Below are 24689 nucleotides of genomic sequence, written 5' to 3'. Positions count from 1 at the left end.
TGAAACTCCACTCACAATATCCCTGAAGAGTTGGTAGGGGACAAACTAAGAAATAAAGACTTGCTTGGGGTCACATAGATCTCATGTTAATGAGAAAACAAAAACCATTTCTTTTGTGTTTTTTTAATGGTATTTCTTAAGCGTGAACTATGTGCCAGGAACTGTAGTAAGTGATGATGAAGATGATGGTATTTGTTTAGCGCTTACTCTGTGCAAAGCACTGTTCTAAGCACTGGGGGGGGGGCGGGTACAAGGTGATCAGGTTGTCCCACGTGGGGCTCACAGTCTTCATCCCCATTTTACAGATGAGGTAACTGAGGCACAGAGCAGTTAAGTGACTTGCCCAAAGTCACACAGCTGACAAGCGGCGGAGCCGGGATTAGAACCCATGACCTCTGACTCCCAAGCCCGTGCTCTCTCCACTGAGCCACCCTGCTTGCTGAGAAGATACAAGCTAATCAGATTGGTCCAAGTCCATGTCCCACATGGGGCTCACAGTCTTCATCCCCATTTTACAGATGAGGTAATTGAGGCCCAGGGAAATGAAGTGACTTGCCCAAGGTCACGCGGCAGACAGGTGGTGGAGCCGGCATTAGAACCCAGTTCCTTCTGACTCCCAGGTCTGTGCTTTATCCACCAGATCACACTGCTTCTTTCTGTATTCTAATCAAACCTTCCTGGACGCACGGCCAGGTTCATAAAACATTATTCCTAGAGAGGAACAAACGGATTGCAGGAGAAACAACCTGAGTCCTGGACCAGGATGGTCAATGTCACCCCCAGAGACAGTCCTGCCCATCCTCACGTTCTGTGCCAACCAGTCAGCATCCTCCATCCCAGTCTCAACCACTCCAACAGAATCGCTCCCTTGGCCACCTCGCATGAAATAGCCTTCTGGATAATTGTTGAATTATTCAATTTCCTTTTAGTCCCGACAGACCAAGGTTTCCATCATGGGGAGAGCAGGGCCAACAGTTAGAGCACTTGGTTATCATTAATTCATTCACTGTCACGCTCCCCCTTCAAAGGCGTCCCCAGTTTAGAAATCAGGAAGACGCAGAGCAGGAAGGGGATGGGTCTTGCCCAAGGTGGGGTAATAAAATCTGGAAAACTGTCCATATGTCTCCTAAGCCACTGCTTGCCCGATAGATCAATTATCTCTTCTCCCTGAGCTCTCTCCCTTTAGTTGAAACATCAAAGGTCAGTCTTGCCTGACGACTGTTTGAACACCAAGTTTGAAGGTCAAGCAAGACCAAGTACTTACATATTGTTGCTTCTTATCTGAAACTAATTTTGCCAATTCTTCCCTTTCGTTTTTTATTTCATTCTCATCATAGAAAAATTCACGAACAATAAACCTGAAGGCAAATGCAAAAGTTAATTAGCTTGTGGAAGGCTGGCCCTGTTTAAAATGGACGTTTGGGCCCAGAGAGAGAAGAGAGAGAGAGAGACAGTGTATGTGTGTGTGTTTTGGGGGTGGGCGGGGAGGGAAGACACAAAAAACAATAAGCCATCTTTTAAAAACACCAAAATCAAGAAGTCTTACTTGTTTTCTTTTGCTTTGGATTTGAAATCATCAATCACTTTTCTGAACATTGTCACTGTGAAAAGTCCTCCCTCGTTGTCTTCGGCAATCAGTCTGTGGGAAGAAACTCTACTCGTGGCTGAAATTGACTCAAAATTTCATGTCAACTCTAACAAAGTGCCTCTCTCGGAAAAGACTCTCCGGGTCACCCACTCCCCATTTTATTGCTAGGTCTATCCCGCTTAAATTGGACAGCTGAGGGGGTGTAAACCAAGTCCAAAATCTGGTCCAAGACCTAAGCAGGCCCGACAAAGTGAGCCGTCACCTCGAGCTGAGGGCTAGCCAGGGTGGCCACGGCGTGGGTGTAGGCTTGTCACTTCGGGATTCTTGCTCAAGGTCCCAACCCAGTGACTTTGCAGCATACATTCTTTCACCCAAATACAGCCATGTCACAACCACCCACGTTTCCCACCTTTCCTAGCACTGCTGACCGTCCGGCGAGAGGAGGCCCAAGGGAGGCATGCAGGCCTCTATGGTACAGGGAGCTTCCTGTCCTGCTGGTACCTTTCCCTCAGCATTCCTACAGAGAAGCAGGGCCTGGGGTAAGTAATCTAGATGGGGAATAGTGGAAGGGGAATGGAAGTGACACAGAAGCAGTTTGGCCTCCAAACTGCATCATCTGTCCCAACTCCTCTTCTCTCAGGTCCAAGGTGGCATGACCTCTCCCACTAGGGTTTTTCTTCTCATCAAAAGGAAGGTTGGGTGTATGGATCAAATTCGTTTTGAATAGAAATGAAATCTCCTGTCAGCAAATGCATCAGTGTGGCTCAGTGGAAAGAGCACGGGCTTGGTAGTCAGAGGTCAGGGGTTCGAATCCTGGCTCTGCCTCTTGTCGACTGTGGGCAAGTCACTTAACTTCTCTGTGCCTCAGTTACCTCATCTGTAAAATGGGGATTAAGACTGTGAGCCTCACGTGGGAAAACATGATTACCCCGTATCTACCCCAGCGCTTAGAACAGTGCTCGGCATATAGCAACCGCTTAACAGATACGAACATTATTATTATTATCAGCAAGTGACAGTGGTTATTATGTTCATTCATTCAATAGTATTTATTGAGTGCTTACTATGTGCAGAGCACTATACTAAGCGCTTGGAATGTACAATTCGGCAACAGTTAGAGACAATCCCTCCCCAGTGACGGGCTCACAGGCTAAACGGAGGAGACAGACAGCAAAACAGAACAAAACAAAACAAAGACAACTTCATCAAGATAAATAGAATCAAGGAGATATGTACCTCATTAACAAAATAAATAAGGTAATAAATAATATATACAAATGAGCACAGTGCTGAGGGGAGGGGAAGGGGAAAGAGTAGAGGGTGGGGGGGGAGGGAAAGGAGGGGGAGCAGAAGGAAAGAGGGGGCTCAGTCTGAGAAGGCCTCTTGGAGGAGGTGAGCTCTCAGTAGGGCTTTGAAGAGGGGAAGAGAGTTAATTTGGTGGATGTGAAAAAATATTTACAGTGCAGAGCAAAAGGTATTTCTGAGAAAGTGATCAGGATAATAAAGTACTCACCTTATGGAAAGAGCTAACCCATTCACTTATCAAATCCCACCTTGACTACTATATCACTGACTTCGCTGCCTCCTGTCTCCCCTCACTCCAGTCTATACTTCACTCTGCTGTCCGAGTCATTTTTTCTAAAAAAAAAAAACCTCCAAAAACTATTTAGTCCAGATCTCCCCACTCCTCCAAAACAGCCAATGGCTGCCCGACCATCTCTGCATCAAACAGCAACTCCTTGCCATCTGCTTTAAGACAATCAGTTCTCCCCATCCTATCTTACCTCACTGACTTCCTACTAAAACCTTACCCACCTACTTCACTCCTCTAGCACCAATTTACTCACTGTGTTTGATCTTGTCTGTCTCGATGCCAAGGCTTTTCACACATCCTCCCTATGGCCTAGAACTCCCTGCCCCTTCATAACTGAAAGACTACCAATCTCCCCATCTTCACAACCTTCCTAAAATCATATCTCCTCTAGAAGCCTTAATGATGGTATTTGTTAAACACTCACTATGTGCCAGGCACTGTACTAAACACTGGGGTGGATACAAGCAACTCGGGTTGGACACGGTCCCTGTCCCATGTGGGACTCACCGTCTCAATCCCCATTTTGCAGCTGAGGTAACCGAGGCACAGAGAAGTGAAGTGATTTGCCCAAGGTCACAGTGCAGACAGGTGGCAGAGCCGGGATTAGAACCCATGACCTTCTGACTCCCAGGCCCGTGCTCTATCCATTACACCATGCTGCTTCCCTACACCATCCCTGATAAAGCCCTCATTTCTCCCACCCACCATCCCCTCTGCATCATCACCTATGCACTTAGGTGCGTACCCCTCTAAGCAATTTTATACTCCTGCTAGCCCCACAGCACTTATGGACATACCAATCAATCAACCATATCGATTGAGCGCTTACCATGTGCAGTGCACTGTACTAAGCGCTTAGGAGACGGAATTATCAGACATGTTCCCGTTCATAAGAAACTTACAGTCTAGAGGGTGAAACAGACATCCTTATATTCTACTATTTCTCTTATCGGTAACATTTTACTACCTGTCTCCCCCTCTAAAACCTCCTTGTAGGCAGGGATAGTGTCTACCAACTGTACTGTACTCTTCCAAGCGCTTAGTACAGTGCCTCGCACAGACTAAGTGCTCCAAAAAATACAAGTGACTGAACTGAGCCTATCTATCAAAGAACCTTCCGTTTTCTAGCCTCTAGGGCTGCATTAAGAGAAATTGGGGCCCAGGGCTCGACCATCTCACGTGACCCTTGATGAGATGGTTCCGGCTGACCGCTGATGAGGTGACTCAGCCACCCCAGACAGTAGTGGCGGAGATGTAGAAACGTGGGAAGGAAGGAGGGAGAAAGGAGAGAGCGGGAGTCAGGAAGATCCTCCTTCCCGGACATGCCTCTCCTTCCCCCTGCCTTTCCACGTTTACACTGTGGCTTGCTCTTCCGAAAGGGAAGGTGACTGGGAGGACGGGGAGGGGGAGAGATTACACACACAGCCAAGCAAAATACACACAATCACTTGCCACCTCTACATCCTTAATCATCAAACCCACTTTTCCCCCCTTTCAATTCACTATCAGCTTAACGACCTCTCCCAACCGAGAAATCAACAAGAGGAAGATTTTAGGGAGGGGCAGTGATTAGTGCTATTTATGCTAATCACTATCCCCTGGGCAGAGGATGGAGACTTTTACCCGAGCTTCTGAAAACAGTCAAGCTCCTCTCTCAGGCTGCCCCATTTCCAAACACTAAAAGCCAGTCGTGCAGGGCAGCCGTTTTGAGATCATCCTCTCAATGTCCCTAAAAAGATCTATGTTGGTAAAGTCGAGATGGGGTGTGACTTTGGGGGTGGGCGAGGCCCTCCAGGCCCTGGTTTTAAGCCTTTTGAGCCCCTGCAATCATCCAGCCCTTCTAGCAGCAGATATTACTACTCAGAATTAGTCAATAGTATATACTGAGTACCTGCTGTGTGCAGAGCACCGTACTAAACTCTTGAGTATAATATAACAGACACATCCCCTGCCCACAATGAGATTGAGTCCAAGGGGGAGACAGACATTAATAGAAATAAATAATAATGTTGGTATTTGTTAAGCTCTTACTATGTGCAGAGTACTGTTCTAAGCGCTGGGGTAGATACAGGGGAATCAGATGGTCCCACGTGAAGCTCACAGTCTTAATCCCCATTTGACAGGTGAGGGAACTGAGGCACAGAGAAGTTAAGTGACTTGCCCACAGTCACACAGCTGACAAGTGGCAGAGTGGCATTCGAACCCATGACCTCTGATTCCCAAGCCCGTGCTCTTTCCACCGAGCCACGCTGCACGTTTGTACATAAGTGCTGTGGGGATGGGAGGAGAGATGAGTCAAGGGAGTGAGTCAGAGCCACACAGACGGGAGCTGAAGAGAAGTAAAAGAGGATTTAGGGAAGGCCTCTTGAAGGAGATGTGCCATCAGTAAGACTTCAAAGAGGAGGAGAGTAACTGTTGGATATGAGGATGGAGGACGTTCCAGGCCAAAGGAAGGTGAGAGGTGGGTGGTGAGATAGATGAGATCGAGGCACAGTGAAAAGGTTAGCATTAGAGGAGAAAAGTGTGTGGGCCGGGTTATAGTAAAATAGCCAGGTGAAGTAGGAAGGGGCAAGGTGATTGAGTGCTTTAAAGCTGACGGTAAGGAGTTTCTATTTGATGCGAAGGTGGATGGGCACCCACTGGAAGTTCTTGAGGAGTGGAGAACCATGTCCTCAATGTCTTTGTAAAAAAAATGATGTGGGCAGCAGGGAAGTATGGATTGGAGTGAGGAGAGACAGGAGGCTGGGAGGTCGGCAAGGAGGTTGATACGGTAATCAAGGCGGGCTAGGATGAGTGATTGGATTAAAGTGGTAGCAGGTTGTTACAGATGGAGAAACTGAGTGACTAAATGGGTTCATTTATATTCAATCATGGAAATAAGAACTTGCCCACAGGCCTAAAATTAATCAAAACAAGTGACCCAAAATAAATCAAGCAGGGGCAGGAACCAAAGGGGAAGTTACAAAGCCCTGTTCTACTCACTTATGGGCAGGAAATGTGTATTGTACTCTCCAGTGGATAGAACAGTGCTCTGCACAAACTAAGTGCTCAATAAATACCAATGATTGATTACTGTCATTATTTTGTGACTGTGGGGAATCCAGATGCACAAATCATATTAAGTGCTCAATAAATTGTTGTTGTTTTCGCCTTACGCTGTCCAGCTGTGTCCAACCCATAGCGATAAATACCAATGATTAATTGCTTGATTATTGTCCTTGCATTGCAATTTTGTGATGGTGGATAAACCAGATCCATAAATGTGCTGCTGTTCTCTTGGCCCAGCAACATGGGGGTGATAGGGTTTAGTGATATTGGCAAGTGCAGGCCGCTTAATGAATATTCTTTGGGCTAATAGATTTCTGAACCTCTCTATAAAGTTTGCTTCAACCACCCAATACAATCCTTCTGCGCACTCCACAACCTCTTCCTCTCCCCTTTTCAAGTCTGTTTCCACTCATTACCATTTCTTCTTATAATTATTATAATTATAATAGTTTATTAAGCACTTAATTGGTGCCAAGCACTGTACTAAACACTAGGGTAGATAAAATACAGTCAGATTGGACATAGTCTCTGTCAGACACTGGGCTCTCAGTTTAAAGGAAAGAGAGAATAGAAATTTTATAGATGAGGAAACTTTCAGTCCTCTGCTCTGCCACTAGGACACAGGCTTTTCCAAAAGTAGGACCTATGGAGCCTTGGTGAACATTCACAAACGATTCCAGGGAACAAGGGGGAAAATGATGTGAAATTCTGGGTAAAGCACAAGAGTTACTTTCACTTACTTGGTTGACCGAGGCACCACCATGTCTGAGAGCGATTCATATGTTTTTTGCCACTGTGCGTAACTTGTCCTTTGAACAATAGAAATCAATAGATTTAGTTTCTAAAAGGAGGATCATTACCCCTTAATATTTCTCAAGAGCCCATGATGTACTAGAAGTTTTATAATCAGTGGTATTTATTGAGTTCTTATTATGATGCAGACCACTGTACTAAGCACTTGGGAGATACAACAGAGTTGGTAGACATATTTTCTCTCCATAAGGAGCCAATGGAGCTTACTGTTGGATGAAGTTCTGCCCTTGGAATTCACTCTCATTCTCTCTCTCTCTCCCCCACTGCCACAAACTTCCCAGTCCCCAACCAGCAGCTGCAAAGGGGCCAAAATTCCCCTCAGGAACTAACAAGGCAGCGAGGCTCCTTCTGGCAACCTTGGGCTTGGTCCCACTGAGGAGTTAGAATATGAAATACAGAGAGGACTCCACAGTGTTGGCTGAAAATACATAATTATCTTACTTGGGAACTATCACCAGGAGAGTGATGAGATATTCAGAATCCAACACAAAATCTTCTTTGGACACAATATCAGCAAGGGTTCGAGTAAACAGATTTCCCCTGAAATAAAAATTCAATAGAAAATTTCCATAATCGATTGATAAAAAGTCCAGGAAACTTCTATTTCACATCCATAACAGACACACTGTGCTTAAACCCTCAGCATTTATGTGTATATTGATATGCATATTCTCTTCCTTTTTTCCATTCACTTTTTATTACCAGTTGTAGCTACATTTTTCCTCCCTGCTTCCATTGTAGGTATACAACAATCTCTGCCCAACTTCCAATTATCCCCACTATTTTTTCTTTTTACTGTCCCACAGCCCTATTTTGGAATCACATATTTTTTTACACTGATCAAAGGTGGCAGCAGGTGGAGATGGAGTGAAAAGGCATTAGGAAATGAGACATACTGAGTGACAACATCAGAGACATAAACCATGATTTTATTCTTCCTGAGGCACTTACTTTCAGAAGTTCCACCGCCAATGCGTAATACCATTTGAGAGAGGGAAGGAAGGAAAAGGTGAAGAGGGGAAGAGAGAAGGACACGATCTCAGTGCCAGTATTTGGAGGCAATTGCTGGGATTGAAATTTTAAGATCTGGTCTATAAAGAGTTAACTAACCATCAGCTTGGTCCCAGAGAAATATAGTACAAGTGCAAGAATGCGTATTTGGAGAATTCATGCACTCCGATGGTTTCATCTATCACCTCTCTGCCGATGATTCCCAGATCTATATTTCCAGCCCTGATCTCTCTCCCTGTCTGCAGTTTTACAGTTACTCCTGCCTTCAAGATATCTCTACTTGGATGTCCTGCCCACACCACAGACTTAACCTGTCCGAAACAGAACTCCTTATCATCTCACCCAAACCCTGTCCTCCCTATGATTTTCCCCTCACCGTAGATAGCACCACCATCCTTCCTATCTCGCAAGCCTGTAACCTTGGCATTTTCCTCTCTCTCATTCAACCCACATCTGTCACTAAATTCTATCAGTTCAGCCTTCACAACATTACTAAAATCCACACTATCTTGTCCATCCAAACTGCTACCATGTTCATTCATTCATTCATTCATTCATTCAATAGTATTTATTGAGCACTTACTATGTGCAGAGCACTGTACTAAGCGCTTGGAATGTAAAAATCGGCAACAGATAGAGACAGTCCCTGCCCTTTGACGGGCTTACAGTCTAATGGGGGGAGACAGGCAGACAAGAACGATGGCAATAGAGTCAAGGGGAAGAACATCTCATTAAAACAATGGCAAATAAATAGAATCAGGGTGATGTACATCTCATTAAACAAAATAAACAAAATAAATAGGGTGATAAAGATATATACAGTCGAGCAGACGAGTACAGTGCTGAGGGGGTGGGGCGGGAGGGGGGAGGAGGAGAGGGAAAGGGGGGAGAAGAGGGTTTAGCTGCGGAGAGGTGAAAGGGGGTTAGAGGGAGCAGAGGGAAAAGCGGGGAGCTCAGTCTGGGAAGGCCTCTTGGAGGAGGTGAGCTTTAAGTAAGGATTTGAAGAGGGGAAGAGAATTAGATTGTCGGAGGTGAGGAGGGAGGGCGTTCCGGGACCGCGGGAGGATGTGGCCCAGGGGTCGACGGCGGGATAGGCGAGACCGAGGGACGGTGAGGAGGTGGGCGGCAGAGGAGCGGAGCGTGCGGGGTGGGCGGTAGAAAGAGAGAAGGGAGGAGAGGTAGGAAGGGGCAAGGTGATGGAGAGCCTTGAAGCCTAGAGTGAGGAGTTTCTGTTTTGAGTGGAGGTTGATAGGCAACCACTGGAGGTTTTTATCCAAGCATTTATTTTAGCCGGCTTTGATTTCTGCATCAGCCTACTTGCTGAACTCCCTGCCTCCTGCCTCTCCCCACTTTAATTCATATTTCACTCTGCTGCCCAGACCATTTTTCTACAATAACTTCCAGTCCATATTTCCCCATTCCTCAAGAACCTCCAGCAGATTCCCATCCAACTGTGCATCAAACAGAAACTCTTCACCGTCGGCTTTAAAGCTCTCAATCACCTTGCCCTTCCTACCCTTCTCTGCCCTCCTACTACAGCCCAGCCTGCACAAGTCACTCCTCTAAAGCCAACCTACTCACTGTACCTTGATCTCATCTATCTCACCACAGAGCCTTTTCCCACATCCTGCCTCTGGCCTAGAATGCCCTCCCTCTTAATATCTGACCGACAATTACTCTCCCCCACTTACTGAAGGCACATCTCCTCCAAGAGGCCTTCCCTGACTAAGCTCATTTCTTCTTCTCCCACTCTTTTCTGTATCACCCTTGTACTTGGATTTGCTCCCTTTATTTACCTCGCCCTCAGCATTTATGTACATAAATGTAATTTATTCATTTCTATTTATGTCTGTCTCCCCCTCTAGATTGTGAGCTTGTTCTGAGCAGGGAATGTGTCTTCTCTGTTATATTGTATTCTCCCAAGCACTTGGTACAGTGCTCTGCACACACTAAATGCTCAATAAATACGAATCATATTTTAAAATACATACATTCATTCATTCAATAGTATTTATTGAGCGCTTACTATGTGCACAGCACTGTACTAAGCACTTGGAATGTACAATTCGGGCAACAGATGGAGACAATCCCTGCTCAATAACGGGCTCACAGTCTAAACGGGGGAGACAGCAAAGTTTAAAACAGAACAAAACAAAACAAGTAGTATGGTGTAGATATCATCAAGATAAACAGAATCACAGATATATACACATCATTAAAAAAAAATAGAGTAATAAATAATACATACAACTATGCACAGTGCTGTGGAGAGGGGAAGGGGGAAGAGCAGAGGGTGAGAGCAGGGGGAATGGGGAGGGGAGGAGGAGTCAATGAATATTCATTACGCATTTACTGTATGCAGAGCACTGTACTATGCACTTGGGAGAGTACAAAATAACAGAGTTGGTAGACACATTCCCTGACCACGAGCTCACAGTCTAGAGGGGAACACAGACACTAATGAAAATAAATAAATTATGGACACGTTCGTAAGTGCTTTGGAGCTGGTAGAGGAGTGAATTACGGCAGCAAATCAGGCTAGAGACAGGTTGTGGGCAAAAGGTCAGTGGCGAGATAAACGAGATCAAGGTATAGTGTATAGGTTGGCATTAGAGGAGCGAAATGTATGGACTGGGTTGTATTAGGAAAGCAGCAAGGAGAGGTAGGAGGGGGCAACGTGATTAACTACCTGAATCTCCAATATACTGAGTCCTGACCTTTTGAACAACACCTGAAAATCCATCACCTGCCACCACATTAGGCTTATGATTCCATTTAAAATTTGCTTTAAGAATTAGCACACCATAATGACTTCACATCTGCTGTGAAAAATCTCTTTTTCATTATAAAACTTACTTGTTGACCAAAATGATAACCTGCTATGTATATAGTAACTGTTATTTAGGGAGTTAGAGAAGTGTAGCTTATTCTAAAACATCAGCTCCCAGACGCCTCAACGGCACCAGTGTTATCATTCTGCCAAAAGGCAGTCCATGGGGAAAACACCTGGCTTGGGGCCATTTTGCTCAGTTTTGTGCAAGTCATTCTGGTTTTCATCTGGCCTGTTCCCTGACTGGTACAGATATGACACGGGACAACTTAATGTTTAGGTTAGTAATAACCTGTCTCTCTCTGTCTCAGCTCCCTGACCTGGAATCTCATGGGTAGGCAGCGGCACCTGTGTTTACAGAGTCCAGGGAGGGGCATGCATCAGCTCTAGAGAAAGTGTGTGTGTGTGTTGTGTGTTGTGTGTGTGTGTGTGTGTGTGTGTTGGGAGAGGAGAGGGTCTGTCCATGGGGGTCAGGGACACACCCTAGTTACACTGATTTCTGCAAAAGGTTCAAATGTTCATCATGATGTTATGCTGGGCAAACAGCGTAGCGCACGTAACCAAGTGTGCTTCTGGACTTCCAGGTTGGCAATGAGAAATTCAGTTCCTTTCAGAGCAGGAAGCGACCATTCTCCACCCAGAGGAGCCTCAGCCATAGACCAGGCCCCTTCTACCCTATGGAACACTCAGTCATATTTATTGAGCTCTTACTGAGGGCAGAGCACTGCGCTAAGCGCTTGGGAGAGTACAATAGAACAATAAACAGACACATTCCGAGTTGTCTGCAGCCTTAGGGGTGTCGGGAGGTGGAAGTGGAATGTGTGTGGGTTTGGTGGGGTGGTGGAGAGAGAGAGAGAAGAGAAGGGATTGTCAGCTGTGTGGCCTTGGGCAAGTCACTTTACTTCTCTGGGCCTCAGTTATCTCAACTGTAAAATGGGGATTGAGACTGTGAGCGCCTCGTGGGACAGAGACTGTATCCAACCCGATTTGCTTGTATCCACCCCCGGTGTTTAGTACAGTGCCTGCTACATAGTAAGCGCTTAACAAATACCGCAGTTATTATTATCATTATTATGGAGAGGCTTTCTAGCGCCGGTCTGGGCATCAGAAGGTCATGGGTTCTAATCCTGGTTCTGTCAGTTATCTGTATTGGGGCCTTGGACAAGCCACTTGACTTCTCTGTGCCTCAATTACCTCATCTGTGTCTCAGTACCTCAGTTACCTCATCTGTAAAATGGGGATGAAGACTGTGAGCCCGTGTGGGACAGGGACTGTGTCCAACCAGATTTGCTTGTTTCTACCCCAGCGTTTAGTACAGTACCCGGCACAGTAAGCGCTTAACAAATACCACTATTATTATTATTATTAGCACTTTTTCCCATCCTCTCACACTAGTTTATTCTGCTGCCCGACTGCATCTGGGAGCCTCTAACCCTTGGCCCAGGACAGGCATGAGGCCATTTACATGTTGGAGAAAATCTTCTGAAAGCTGTGCTAGTCAATTATCAACAAATCAATAACATTTATTGAGTGCCTACCTTGTGCAGAGAACTAAGTATTCAGGAGAGTACAATGTATTTCCCTCCCTCCCAGAAGACTGTTCATTCTGGCTTGTTGATGGCTAAATACTAGCGATGACACTCATTAGTCTGGTGAGGACAGAGGACCCTGCCTTATAGGAGTTCATTCATTCATTCAATCATATTTATTGAGCACTTACTGTGTGCAGAGCACTGTACTAAGCACTCCTCTGCAGCCTCTCCAGTGCCTAGAAAGAGGTGTATTTCACCGCTGCTTAACGAATGCTCGCAATGCATAAATCACAAATAAGAAGGAACAAGAATTTTACTTATTTTTCAAACCTGTAGTAAAATGTTTCATCTCTTTTTCCATTCCCACCTCTGCCTCCCCCAGCTCCTGCAGTTCATCACTTTAGCTTTTGCCCCACAGGAAAGTAGAGACCGAACAGCATCTGCTCAATAACGTTCTGAGCAGTCACTCAAAGTCGGGAGTAGCCTGGGCCACAGCCCCTACCTGCAGGCCAAGAGGCTGAATGCCTCCCCGCGATGCCTCTGGAGCCCCAGCTACCCCAATCATCTATCAATGGTATTTATTGAGCACTTACTGTGGGCAGAGCACTGTACTGAGCACTTGAGAGAGTCTAATTTAACAGAGTTGGTAGGCACGTTCCCTGCCCACAACAAGTTTATAATCTAGAGGAGAGAGGCAGCAGGTAATCCTGAAGGTGACAGGGCTCCGGATAGGCCCCCTTATTACTAGATTGTAAGCTCATCCCTCTAGACCGTAAGCTCATTGTGGGCAGGGAACTACCAACTCTCTCAGGCACTTGGTACAGTGTTCTCCACATAGTAAGGTCTCAATAAATACAACTGATTGATTAAGCGGGTAGGAGGGTGGGCAGTTTTAAATTAGCTGGACTCTGAGACAGGAGCCAGTGGGCCGGTCGCTTTGTAATGTCTCCCAAAAGATGGAAAATTTTTGGTTTACCGACTTTTCATCTCACAGAGCTGGAGTTGATTCTCTCAGGGTTTCTCCAAAAATGCTTTTTGTGTACATGTGATGGCCTAAGCCCATTAGTCCTCAGTGGTGAGTATCGTTATGGATGTTCTTAGGGTTTGCCCACCCAAGGGTCTCTTCAGAAGAACTGGTGCCTTCCTATCTTCCAACAAGAGGCAGGACATGCTTAATGGATATTATCGTTACTAGAAATAACACAACTGCCCTGCAACACTTTTTGCCCTAGAATAGACTGGCTAACGATTGTTCAGGTGTTGTATACTGAATGAGGGAGATCTGTCAAATCCCTCCTACTGCAACTCATTTTAATCGACATTTTCTGCTCCTCAATATGCCCAGAGGAGAAGCCTCAGCTGGGGTGAAAGAAAACATGGCCCATTGGAAAGAGAACAGGACTCGGAGTCAGCAGACCTGGGTTTTAATCCCGGCTCTGCCACTGGCCTACTGGGCGAACTTGGGCAAGTTACTTAACTTCTCTGTGCCTCGGATCCCTCGTAAGGATTAAATCACAGTTCTCCCTCCCACTTAGACAGTGAGCCCCACATTGGGCTGGAAGTGGCATGGTATCTACACTTAAATTCCACACAATTATTAAGAAAGAAAAAGGGAGAAACTCAAAACCATTCATTTGGTAAAAGCCTGATGTGGATACTGGGCAAAGGTCTTCCTTGGTAAAAAATGATTTCCATTATCCAAAGCATTCCCGGTCCTATTTAAGACACAGATACCAATAACTAATGGTTCTAGTTAATGAGGAGTTGGATAGAGGGGCAATTGTTGGGTAGATTTCCTATTTAGGGATGAGGCAGTTACTCTCATGATTACATGGCATTAGCTAGTCATTATCCTAATGAGGATTAGAGATGATGGATTGGAGTCCAATCAATCATTGGCATTTATTGAGGGCCTACTTGCTGCTGAAGATTATATTAAGTGCTAATGAGAGCACATAAAACTTGTAAACAAAATCCCCACTCTCAAAGATCTTACAGTTTAGCAGGAGAGACAGATATTAAAATGAATTACTGATATGAATAAGGAAGAAAGGGGGGTATGTACACGAGTTAGAGTTTTAGTAACAGTATGTAAGTTATGTACGTACAAGTGTACTAACAGGAGGTTGTTAGTGCTTAATTACTTGGGTCGTGTCCTCTTAAAGGTCACCAATGATCTCCTTCTTGCCAAATCCAAGTGCCTCTACTCTCTCCTAATCCTGCTGGAACTCTCAGGTGCCTCTGACACTGTGGGACACCCCCTTCTCCTGGAAATATTATCCAACCTTGGCTTCACTGTTACCATTCTCTTCTGGTCCTCCTCTCTCTCTGGCTGCTTCTTTTCAATCTCTTTCATAGACCCCTCTCCCCGACCATCTCCAACCACTAACTGTGGGAGTTTTTCAAGGCTCAATTCTGGATCCACTTCTATTCTCCATCTACACCCACTCCCTTGGGGAACTAATTTACTCCCATGGCTTCAACTACTATCTCTATGATATGATTCCCAAATCTACATCTCCAGCCTGGATCGCTCGCCCTCTCTGCAGTCTCATATTTCTTCCTGCCTTCAGAACATTGCTTCATGGATGTGCCACAGGCATCTCAAATTTAACATGTCCAAAACAGAGCTCATCTTCTTACCCAAATTTTGTCCTTCCTATCACTATAGATAGACCCACCCCGCTCCCTGCCTCACGAGCCCATAATCATGGCTTTATCCTCAACTCATCTCTCTCATTCAATCCACATATTCAATCTGTCACCAAATCCTGTGGGTACAATCTTCTCAACATTGCTAAAATCCACCCTTCCCCCTCCGTCCAAACTGCCACTGCACCGATCCAAGCACTTATCGTATCCCTCCTTGACTACTACATCAGCCTCCTTGCTGACCTTCCTGACTCCTGTCTCTCTCCACTCCAGTCCACCCTTGACTCGGCTGCCCGGATCATTTTTTTCTAAAAAGGTTCAGTACCCGTCTCCCCATTCCTCAAGAACACCCAACGGTTCCCCATCTACCTCCACATCAAACAGAAACTCTACTATTGGCTTTAAAGCCCTCAATCGCCTTTCCCCTCCTATCTTATTTCACTGATTTCCTACTAGTCCAGCATGCTTACTTTGCTCCTCTAATGCCAACCTAATCCCTGAACCTTGATCTCATTTATTTCACCATCAACCACTCACTCTCATCCTGCCTCTGGCCTGGACCTCCCTCCCTCTTTATATCTGACAGACCACAACTCCCCACCTTCAGAGATTTATTAAAATCACCTCTTCCCCAAAAGGCTATCCCCAACTAAGCCCTCATTTCTGACACTCCTTTGCCCTTCCGTATAGCCCTAGCACTTGGATTTGTACCCCTTATTCACCCCATCCTTGGTTCCACAGCACTTATGTACACACACCTATAATTCATTTCAATGTCTGCCTCCACTTCTAGACTGTAAACTCCTTGTGGCCAACTCAACATACTGTTCTCTCCCAAATGATTAGTATGGTGCCCTGTACACAGCTTAGTGCTCAATATATACGATTGATTGATTGATGCAGAAATGCCAAAGTGGCAGCTGTGGGATATAAACCGGGAGAGAATAAGAAACTAATTCATTCAATCGTATTTATTGAGCACTTACTTTGTGCAAAGCACTATACTAAGTGCTTGGGAGAGCACAACATAACAATAAATATGTTACCTGCCCTAATCAAGGAAGTAAGCTCGTCCTCTAAACTGTAAACTCAATTTGGGCAGGGAACATGTCTACCAATTATGTTATGTTGTAATAATAATAATAATATTACTAATGATATTTGTTAAACAGTTACTATGGGCCAAACACTGTTCTAAGCGCTGGGGTAGATATACGGTAAATAAGTTGTCCCACGTGGGACTCATAGTCTTAATTCCCAATTTACAGCTGAGGGAACTGAGACACAGAGAAGTGAAGTGACTTACCCAAAGTCACACAGCTGACAAGTGGCAGAGTTGGAATTAGAATAATAATAATAATGTTGATAGTTGTTAAGCACTTACTATGTGCCAAGCACTGTTCTAAGTGCTGGGGTAGATATACAAGGTAATCAGGTTATCCTACGTAGGGCTCACAGTCTTCATCCCCATTTTACAGATGAGGTAACTGAGGCGGAGAGAAGTGAAGTGACTTGCCCAAGGTCACACAGCTGACAAGCGGCGGAGCCGGCATTAGAACCCATGACCTTTCACTCCCAAGCCCAGACTCTTTCCACTGAGCCACGTTGCTTCTCCAACCTACGAGCTCTGACTCCCAAACTCATGTTCTTTCCACTAAGCTTTGCTGCTCCTCTAGTACTCTTGTACTCTCCCAAGTACTTAGTACAGTGCTCTGTACACAGTAAGTGCTCAATAAATACAATCGACTGATTGACTGACTGGAAGGCCTTCTGCTGAAGATATGGCTTCAGAAGGACTTTGAAGATGGGGAACACTGTGCTCTTTGGATTTGAAGAGGGGAGGGAATTCCAGGAGTGGGAAAGAAGGTATGAGTAAGAGGTTGGCAGCAGCAGGAAGGAGTAGGAGGAGGGAGAAGAGACACAGTGAGTAAGTTAACTTCAGATGACTGAAAGGTGAGAGGTGAAATATAGTGGGAGAAGAAAATAGACAAGGGGGAGGGAGAGTAATAGTACTGAGTGCAAAGCACCGTGCTGAGTCTTGTCCCAAGAGGTGATTGAGCCAATGATCAAGAGTTTTTGCCTGATGTAAAAAAAAAAAAATGAGCAATCATTCGAGATTTTTGAGGTGTGGGGAAATGTGTGGGGACTGATGTTTTAGGAAAAGGATCTGGGCAGAAGAAAGAAGTATGGACTGGAGAGGGGAGAGTTTGGAGGCAGGGAGACCAGTGAGGAGGCTGATGAAGTAGTCAAGTGGAGGTGAGAGGGGGACACAAGTACCTGGACCACCATGGTCCTGGAGTTGAGATATGGTGACAGACTGCATTTGGAGGTGGAATGAGAGGGAGGAACTTAATCCACCGAGCCACACAATCTACCTGGGACTTTCAAAAAAATTAACGATGGCACTGACAAAATGAGGACAACCCCGTTAAATATCCAAACTTTTAGACAGTAGAAAAGTAAATACCCCAGGAAAGCCACAAGTAGGAGCAGTTAAGAGCACAGGCAAACAATTTTACTCTACAGATGCAGAAAAAAGCAATACCTACATAGATTTTTTTTCCAGGTTTTCCAGATTTCCTTTCAAAGTGTTGTAGGCAGCAGTTCTGGTTTTCAGGTCTGTTTCTATCTGGGCTAGTTGCTAGACGTGAAAACAGATGAGACAGTTGACTTTGCATGTTAAAAAAAGTTAGAATGCCCCAGTACAGGTCTGTGAGGGTGGCCCTCCATACCACAGCATTACCATCAGAAAAAGATGGCAGCCAGCATTGTTTAACATAAAATGGTTTCCAAACTGCGTATTGGCGAATGACAAATCCTGGAGATCCCCTGGATTCTAACTAGGATCCCTAGCGAGAGATTTTGGATTTTGCGCCTTTCATCCACAGTAGTTAAATATTACAGCTTTAAATGAGTTATTGTCTAGAATCCCACTGACAAGACAGAAATTTTAATTCTGATCCATTATAACACCCAAGCACAGGTTTCAAGAGTTACCATCTTTGCTCAGGCTAAATTCCAAACCATAAATTGGATCCTCAAGAAAGATTTTGCTGGAGCGGAGTTGTGGTCAGCTAAATTATTCTACTGAAGTGGTGAAATAGGAAGGTGAGAATGTTTTCATCAATACAAGGGCCTTTGTTCCTGAGGGAGACTGTTCTCTTGGTCGCAAACCCATTGCAGCTGTAGAAGTCGACAGGATACCTTCATGGTCTGGTTACCCAACTGACAGTCATCTTCCCCGGTCCAACATTTCTAGTTTTTAATCTACCCTGCTGAAAACTTCATCAACCCAGTGGATGGCCAACAGATGGTTCAGCTTTTCCTCATAAGTAGGACCATTCCACTTTGTATGCTCCATAGACCAAAGTCAATTAATCAATCAATTGGGTTTATTAAGAGCTATGTGCAGAGCACTGTACTAAGCGCTTGGGAAAGTACAATACAGTGGAATTAGCAGACACCATCCCTGCTCATAATGACTTTACCAGGCACCTGGCCCATCTACAGACTGGTACTTATGTACATATCTGTCATTTATTTATTTATATTAACGTCTGCCTCCAGCCTCTGGACCGTAAACTTGTCGTGGGCAGGAACCTGTCTACCAACTATGTTGTAGATTGTACTCTCCCAAGCGCTTAGTACAGTGCTCTGCACACAGTAAGTGCTCAATAAATACCAATGATTGCTATTTGAAGTCCCATGGGAAATGTGTCAGCCCCAGATTCTGGGGCTAGAAAGGACCTGATTTGCAAGGCCTGTTTCTCTGATATGTTTTAAACCTTCTGATCCGTTCCCTGCTAATCCAATTGTCATTCGCAGATCACTGAAACGGGCTCAGGAAGGGGGAAGTTTTCTGCGTCACACAACCCGAGACGGGTTCCAACTGAGGAGGGGTCCTATTTGAGGGAGACCCCCGGCCATCATCAAATGTCTCTGACGTGTGGGAGGAACCCAACCGATCCCAGACCTAGCACCACACCTTCCCGGTCCGAGGAGACCACGGTTTTGTAATGCAAAGGAACGCCTCGTCCTGAGAAACCCCACCTCATTCCAAACTTTCTCAGAGTCGGGAGCTCCACCCTCATCCCCTGAGAAGGAGAGACAGACCGAAGTTGAACCTCAGACGTCGATCCGGTAAACAAACAACATACCATCTGACCCAAAGTTCTAATGAAACACCCAAGGAACAGGGTCAGAGTAAGGCTTGGATGAAGTAAGCCTCAAGAACACTCTTTGGCAGGGGTCACCCAGTGTTTGCCCCACATGTACATTCCTGTGGATCACTCTAATGGCCATAGGCGACTCTGCCAAATATTTCCCACTGCACTTAAGAACTGGATCAAAGCTGTACGGATGGAAAAGAGGTGTGTGCTGGCCCACTCTGCCCCACCCAGATAAGGGAGTGGGTAAGAAGGAAAGGGTTTTTGTTTGTTTTTTTTGAAAGGACAAGGGGCAGTGGGAGGGTGGGAGGAGGGTGGGATAAGGGAGGAGAGAACAGGACAGGTAAAACAAAAAACTGTACTTTTCTAATCAGACATGGTTCAAGAGCTCTTGGGAAAATAATCGAAGTCCTAAGGTATAAACAGGGTGGGTGGCTCGGGATGCCTTAGTGGAAAGAGTACAGACCTGAGACTCAGAGAACATGAGTTCTAATTCCGCCTCTGCTGCTGGCCTGCTGTGTCATTTAACTTGGGCAGGTCATTTAATAATAACTATGGTGTCTGTAAAGCGCTTACATTATGTACCAAGCACTGTACTAAGTGCTGGGTGGATACAAGCAAATCGGGTTGGACACAGTCCCTGTCCCATTTTACAGATGAGGTCGCTGAGAGTCAGAGAAGTGAAGTGCCTTGCCCAAGGTCACAGAGCAGATAAGTGGTGGAATTAGAACCCATGACCTTCCGACTCCCACTGCGCCGTGCTGTTTCCCCATAACTTCTCTGGGCCACAGTTACCTCATCTGTAAAAATGGGATTCAATACCTGTTCTCCCTCTCACTTGGGCTATGGGCCCTGTGTGGAACAGGGACTGCGTCTGACCTGATCACCCCGTATTTTCCCCAAAGTTTAGAACAATGCTCGACACACAGTAAGCACTTAACGAATACTACAGTTATTATTACTAACCCGAGACTTTTTCCAGGCACAGTTTCACTTCAATTACATGCTGTGTTATAGGGTGCATATTATAGTTATTTCAGGTTCATCTGTTGAAAGGCTGTGTGGGCAGGAAACCAGTTTAGGGGGTAGGGCCTTTGTTAAATTCATTCATTCAATAGTATTTATTGAGCGCTTACTATGTGCGGAGCACTGTACTAAGCGCTTGGAATGGACAAGTCGGCAACAGATAGCGACAGTCCCTGCCCTCTGATGGGCTTACAGTCTAATCGGGGGAGACGGACAGACGAGAACAGTGGCAATAAATAGAGTCAAGGGGAAGAATATCTCATAAAAACAATGGCAAATTATGCACCGCCCACCTGTGAAGTAAATTTTAAATTTCGCTTAAAAGATAAATTCATTCAATAATCCCGAGGCTGAACCTGAGAAAGGTACCCCAGCAGCAAAAATACTTAGAAATTGCTTTTGATTTTTTTTCTTTTTACCTTCGCTAGTGTGTCCACTACGGCCACCAGAGGCTGTTTTGCTGGATATTTGGCCATGTCCCATTCGAAACGGGTCACGAAAGTTGTTAGGTCAACTGAAAGCACAGAAAGCAAGAAGTTAATCTTAACCATCCCTTGCCTCAGAGAACACACCCGGCACATTGTACAACTACAAACCAAAAGCAACAGCCACATAAAGTGCAGCACAATCCACCACAGGATCGAGGCTTTAGAAAACTGCCATGCAAAAGAGGTTTTCTTTCCGGAGGGACAGAAATTAAGCCGTAGGGTGAAATGCACAGATGACCGTGATGGTCACCATGTTTGGATCGCTCTTTCCCACTCTCTTATCTCAGGATCCCTCTCTGAGAAAATTTACAGAAAGTTACAATGTAGCTTTATCAGCTCCTCCAAACAGGGTAAAAGGGTATCTTTTTTCAAAAATTTTGTGTTTGTGTGTAAGGTGGGGCCATTTAAAATCTGAATTTCCAGTTTTAACAGGTAACAAATCAAATATGGCAGATAAATACCTGGATGAATAAAGATCTGACACAAACTGAAAATGAGGCATTTTCTCATCTTCCAATCAAGAAGATTTATAAATCTGGTACCAGACATTAATGTAAATTACCAGCATGTAGTAATATGTAAAGATTACGAGGTTCCTGGCTTGCAGAAACCTATTTATAGAACAGTGTTACTTTGCTGCTCGTTTACTTCCTTTTCCCTGGATTTCCTTAAACCTAAAAAGATTGAGTTTGCCTGATTATTTCACTGTTCAGTGTTTGGGTAGAATAATTTGGTACCTACCAATGCAAATCAATCAATTTTATTTACTGTGTGCAGAGCACTGTATTAAGCGCTTGAGGGGGTCCAATATAACAGTAGGTAGACCCATTCCCTGACCGCAAGGAGCTTACAGTTTAGAGGATTGTAATGCATACTAGAAAAGGCAGAAGACCAGTAATCGCTGTTGGAACTTGGGGAAGGTTGTGGCTATTTCGCCCTGCCTGCCGGTGTAGGGTCTGAAAACTGTTTCTTTAGCAGGAATGTTCTGCAGCTCAGATTGTTACTGTTGTGATCGTTATTAACTTAATTAGCACCGTTTTGTTAAGCTATTTTGCTTAGTGCAGTGCTCTGCACAGATTAAACACTCAACAAATAGGATTGACTGATTGATTTTGTCTGTCCCTCCCTCTCCCCATTCTTTTTTGAAGATGGTGAACTCCCTATGGATCAGGGATTGGGGTATGAATAATTATCTCGTATGCTTCAAACAGAGCTTTGCTCAAAGAAGTGTTCAACAAATGTGAAAAGTAAGGGATTTTTCCCAAGGTCACCCAGTGAGGGAAGTCAGAGGAAAACATGTGTCTTTGCCATTTTTATTAATACTACTACTAATATATTAATAATTATGGAATTTTTAGGCACATACTATGTGCCAGACACTGTACTAAGTGCTGGGGTGGTTAAAAGCAAATGGGTTGGACACAGTCCCTTGTCCCACGTGGGGATATTTGTTAAGCACTTACTACATGCTAGATACTGTACTAAGCGCTAGGGCAGATACAAGCTTAACAGGTTGGACTCAGTCCCTGTCCCACATGAGGTTCGCAGTCCCAGCTCCACCACCTGTCAGCTGTGTGACTTTGGGCAAGTCACTTGCTTTCTCTGTGCCTCAGTTACCTCACCTGTAAAATGGGGATTAAGACTGTGAGCCCCAAGTGGGACAACCTGATGACCCTGTATCTCCCCCAGTGCTTAGAACAGTGCTCGGCACATAGTAAGGCTTAACAAATACCAATGTTATTATTATTATTATTCATCCCTATTTTAAAGATGGGATAACTGAGGACCAGAGAAGTGAAATGACTTGCCCAAGGTCACATACATAGACAAAGGGCGGAGCTGGGATTAGAATCCAAGTCCCTCTGACTCTCAGGCCAGGGCTCTATCCACTAGGCCATGCTGCTTCAAGGTGCTTAGACCACCCATCCTAGGGAGTGGGGGACCAAAATGGCAGGTTCCTGTGCCAGAATGGCCGATGGCAGGGTAGCGAGCAGCCTGAGCGCTTGGACCTCAAATGTAATCAGATCCCAGGGGTAGGAGCTCAGGCTACCCATGTACCTCCTTCACTGGTAGTCACTACTTCCAGGAATGGACTGCTAGGACCTGATTTACAAACTCAGTATAATTTAATGTTAAGTTTGTTTTATCCACGGTGACTATTAAGAAGGTCCTTTCTCAGTTGAATGCTGATGTGTATATGTCTATAATCCTATTTATCTATCCTGATGCTATTGATGCCTGTCTACTTGTTTTGTTTTGTGGTCTGTCTCCCCCTTCTAGACTGTAAACCCGTTGTTGGGTAGGGATTGTCTCTATCTGTTGCTGAATTGTACTTTCCAAGGGCTTAGTACAGTGCTCTGCACACAGTAAGCACTTAATAAATACGATTGAATGAATGACTTCCTTTGGCAGCAGAAAAGAGGACTAAGGAGGAGGAGGAGGAAGCAGGGTAGGAGGGGGTTAGTACTAATTCCAATTTTGATCTAAAATGATTAATGACATCTGAATTAATGAAGGTATTCTGCACCAGCAATGTGGGTTTGGGGTATGCTGGCATCACTGACGATTTTGAATTATGGTATTATAATCCTGGCCTAACTAGGAACGATCCGAGTGGGAAGATGAACGATAATAAAAGCAGAGAGCTCCTTCACGCTTTCAAAAAGCCCGGGTTGACCACACAGGACATCTGAGCACTGGTTCCCACAGATGGATGCCAACAGATGAGTATTTAACAGCAAACAGCACTGAGATGTGTGAAATCAGTCACCATGTCAGCAAGCTAACTGAAGGGGTTATCGTCTCGGAAAGGTTATTCCATTAGACTGAATGGTCAAAAAAGAAAAAAATGGGAATTTCATCAAGGTAATGCGGTTTTCATCGTGAACTCTGCACGGCTAACCGATACCGAATTGCCCCTGTCGCATCCAGAGCTGTTAGCCAGGAAGGGAAGAGAGAGAAAATGAGGAACGGGACCAAAATTGTTGCTCTTCGAGTCATATGGATATCGTGACCGAGCTACGAGGTTGTTACTTGAGAAATCCATCGTAACCTGATCACTGTACCCCTACAACCAGATTGAGATTCCTCCTTAAGAATCGCTCTGGGACACACACTTAGAGGCACACAACCACGGCACCCCACCTACTCTTTAAACATTTCATTTTCTCCTTCAACCCTGCAATGTAATAAGGTAAGTTTGTTAATAAAAGGAGAAAGATGCTAACACAGACTGAGGACGAGGAGATTCCATTTTAAACAAGTGATCTAATACCTTATTTGGCATTTTTGGAAAAAAGAAAACAGAAACCACACTCACACACACCCACACACATAAATACGCTAAAACATAAGTTTCTAGGACCAAACCATTGATTTTTTTTAAAACTCCCCAAATTCCCAAGTCCAGAAGTCCCCGAAGTGTTATTATATGTTAAATGTTTGAGATGCAGTTTTTCTTAGGCTGCACCCCACAAAGATGGATGTCGTCTCAAGCGCTGATTTACTACATCAGTGGAGAAGGAAAACTAATTCCCAAGACTCAGAGAACGGCCTCTTCAGGCTCTCACTATTCTACAGCCTTGGCTTGGTCCAGAGACTGGGTTCTGGCTGGCCTGGGAGAAGCAGACCAGGCTTGGGCAGGGACAGGAAGGCCCATCATCACCATCATCATCATCACTGGTACTTACTGAACACTTCCTGTGGGCAGAGCACTGTACTAAGTGCTTGAAAGAGCACAATACAACAGAGTTGGTAGATGCGTTTCCTATCCACAACAAGTTTACAATTTAGAGAAGGGTGTCCTCACCCCAAGTTGGCCCGCTCAGGCCTCTTGCAGTTGAGATCCAGGGCTTAGTACAGCCCCTGGCAAGTAGTACGTATTTAACAAATACCGTGATTATGAGTATCAGGCCAGCAATCCTAGGTGCCAACTTCATGGG

General features: G+C 45.0%; 1 protein-coding gene and 1 non-coding gene across 5 annotated transcripts in view; both read right to left on the bottom strand.

Annotated features, from left to right (window-relative positions):
• ATP6V1C2 (ATPase H+ transporting V1 subunit C2) overlaps positions 1–24689 on the bottom strand; it is a 49560-nt gene that overhangs the window by 6527 nt on the left and 18344 nt on the right. For all 4 annotated transcript variants that reach the window (XM_029058680.2, XM_001505923.4, XM_001505890.4 and 1 more), the window contains 6 exons: positions 20680–20774; positions 17618–17709; positions 7485–7583; positions 6971–7039; positions 1547–1639; positions 1265–1358 (listed from right to left, as the gene is read on the bottom strand). In XM_029058680.2, the coding sequence (XP_028914513.1) occupies positions 1265–1358; positions 1547–1639; positions 6971–7039; positions 7485–7583; positions 17618–17709; positions 20680–20774 (542 nt within the window). The remainder of the gene's footprint in view (positions 1–1264; positions 1359–1546; positions 1640–6970; positions 7040–7484; positions 7584–17617; positions 17710–20679; positions 20775–24689) is intronic.
• On the bottom strand, positions 23713–23838 carry MIR1329 (microRNA mir-1329). Its single transcript, NR_034622.1, has one exon. It is a non-coding gene; the product is annotated as a microRNA mir-1329 (primary transcript).

Source organism: Ornithorhynchus anatinus, chromosome 1 (assembly GCF_004115215.2).
Source record: "Ornithorhynchus anatinus isolate Pmale09 chromosome 1, mOrnAna1.pri.v4, whole genome shotgun sequence".
NCBI lineage: Eukaryota > Metazoa > Chordata > Mammalia > Monotremata > Ornithorhynchidae > Ornithorhynchus > Ornithorhynchus anatinus.
The sequence above is the reverse complement of the archived record's forward strand: the minus strand, read 5'-3'. Positions and strand labels throughout refer to the sequence as shown.